At 48.5% G+C, this 1936-nt stretch overlaps 2 protein-coding genes across 2 annotated transcripts in view; one reads left to right on the plus strand and one right to left on the minus strand.

The window, feature by feature from the left end:
* Positions 1-913, minus strand: part of LOC127750343 (uncharacterized) — an 8379-nt gene extending 7466 nt beyond the window's left edge. The window contains exons 1-2 of the mRNA XM_052271815.1: positions 543-913; positions 300-440 (exon numbers count right to left, since the gene is read on the minus strand). Coding sequence (XP_052127775.1) covers positions 300-440 — 141 coding nt within the window. The 5' untranslated portion in view covers positions 543-913. The remainder of the gene's footprint in view (positions 1-299; positions 441-542) is intronic.
* Positions 1-1936, plus strand: part of LOC113210616 (uncharacterized) — a 10451-nt gene that overhangs the window by 1042 nt on the left and 7473 nt on the right. The gene's annotated exons all lie outside the window — the stretch shown is intronic.

A 1936-nucleotide genomic window follows, 5' to 3' on the forward strand; every position in this document is an offset into this window, starting at 1 on the left:
ACTAGATTTTTTTTTTGGGATTGTCTATTTGTTAACATGAAATGTTTATGCTAATAAAGTGAATGGAAACCTACACTGCTATCAAATTTAGCAACATTATTGCAGCAAGTAATGATAAATTCAATTTTGAATAACAAGGACATTCATTCTGATGGGTTGATTGAGCAGATTGAATTACAATTTCTATTCACATTTAGGTGCTCTCCTCAGTACATAAAAGTGGAAAACAAGAACACAGCAGTTACGAACAATTAACTTGGGTTGTTATTCTAGTTATTTCATTCAACTTTTTTACTGACCTTCCGGCAAGTTGGACACCTCCTCCCCAATGCAGGATTCAGCACGCAATCGTTACAGATAGTGTGACCACAGGGCAAAATCTTGGGTCGATGCAGGTCCAGGTCGAAATCAATGAAACATATGTCACACTGCAGGGCCATCTAAAACACAGTAAAAAAATGTGTAACGCTCTGAAAATGTAGATGGTATACATCATTTAAAAAAGTACAATTCAAAAGGAATGACGACAAGACTTCACTTACAGTCAAATAGAATGCTGCACTATTTCTAAATACACAAAAGGATCAAAGAACATATATTCTACACGTCTATTCCGCTGCTGGTGATCACTGAGATCAACTTTCAACCCCTTTCAATTTGAAAATGTTCAGAGAGTGGTGGATGTTGTTCTTTCCGTAACGTGAAAACGGAACACTGATAGTTTGTCAGGTATACTCCAAATACGATTTCAAACACGAAATTTCAGACACTCTAAAGTCTCTTGTAGGCAACCAATACTAATACGACAATACTAAAGTTTAAATATGGGAAGAATTCTGGTATCAGGTTAGGTGGCTTCGTGTCGCGTAAATCATAACACAACACGCCGGCGGAGCGGCTGCTACCAGCGTGCGTTCCTTTTCATCTTCGCCCTTCCGTAAGTGGTCGGGCCATCGGACAAGGCACAAGGCGGTGAGGCGGCGGCGCGCTTAGTTATGAAACAAAGGGGAGGGAGGATTGATAGACCGCTGGGCTACCATCTTCCCAAACGGAGTGGGGATGGAGGGGGTAGTCCGTTTCCGTTCTTTGGTCAGGAGGGAGGATCATTACAGGTCGGCCTCTCAGGCCCCGCCACTAGACGCACTCCAGGGCCGAGCCGTGGAGTCCTTTGTGGCGGTCTCGACCACCGAGCCCCTGCGAGGTAGGCACGCCCACCGCGCTCCCCTGCTAATGCTGTGGACTACTCGTTAGCCGCCGTAGGCGTAGTGCAGTGGTGGACCAGGCAGAGCCCCCGACCTGACCGCGGCTGACGAGTAGCCCACAGTGTTCGGTGTTCTACTCTACTTAGTACACTACAGGACAGGCGCGGTATGAAGGGGGAGGGGGGCGATGCACTGTGGGTTGCCTCCATACAGGGGTTTTGTAGCGCATATTGCCTACCTTTCAGGCGGCTCACTAGAGAGCACCGCGCCTGGTACACTAGCAGGTTGTTATCATCGAAAGACTTCGTTGGTTGTTGTGGTAAAACGGAGGCACGGTGGTTATCTGGCATCAACTTATTCTGACAGATTCAAAACTCCATTGAAATTCCTGACAAAAATGCGGGGTCAGCGGCCGACGCCTATCCAGGATCTCAGGTGACCTCAGTCTTTGGCGGCGTAGGGCCCTACCCGGGTCGATGTCCCCTAGCGAGGGGAGCCAGCCCCCCCCCCCCAGCCGACGATGTTCTCCTTGAGCTCGTATAGTCGTCCGAGCCAAACTTCTCGACTGAGGCGACGCGTCTTTAGCCCATATCTCGGTCAGTTTTTGAGCTAGAAGCCTAAGACTTGGTGACGTCTTAGTGTCGGGGAGCGACACAGTCGTAAAGAGGAAATGCTGATATTGCATAGAACGCTCGCGGCGTTAAGCCTGGCCGCGAGTCGTCAGTCGTAGGCAG

The sequence above is a fragment of the Frankliniella occidentalis genome, unplaced genomic scaffold (assembly GCF_000697945.3).
Source record: "Frankliniella occidentalis isolate FOCC.00 unplaced genomic scaffold, Focc_3.1 Scaffold175, whole genome shotgun sequence".
Lineage (NCBI taxonomy): Eukaryota > Metazoa > Arthropoda > Insecta > Thysanoptera > Thripidae > Frankliniella > Frankliniella occidentalis.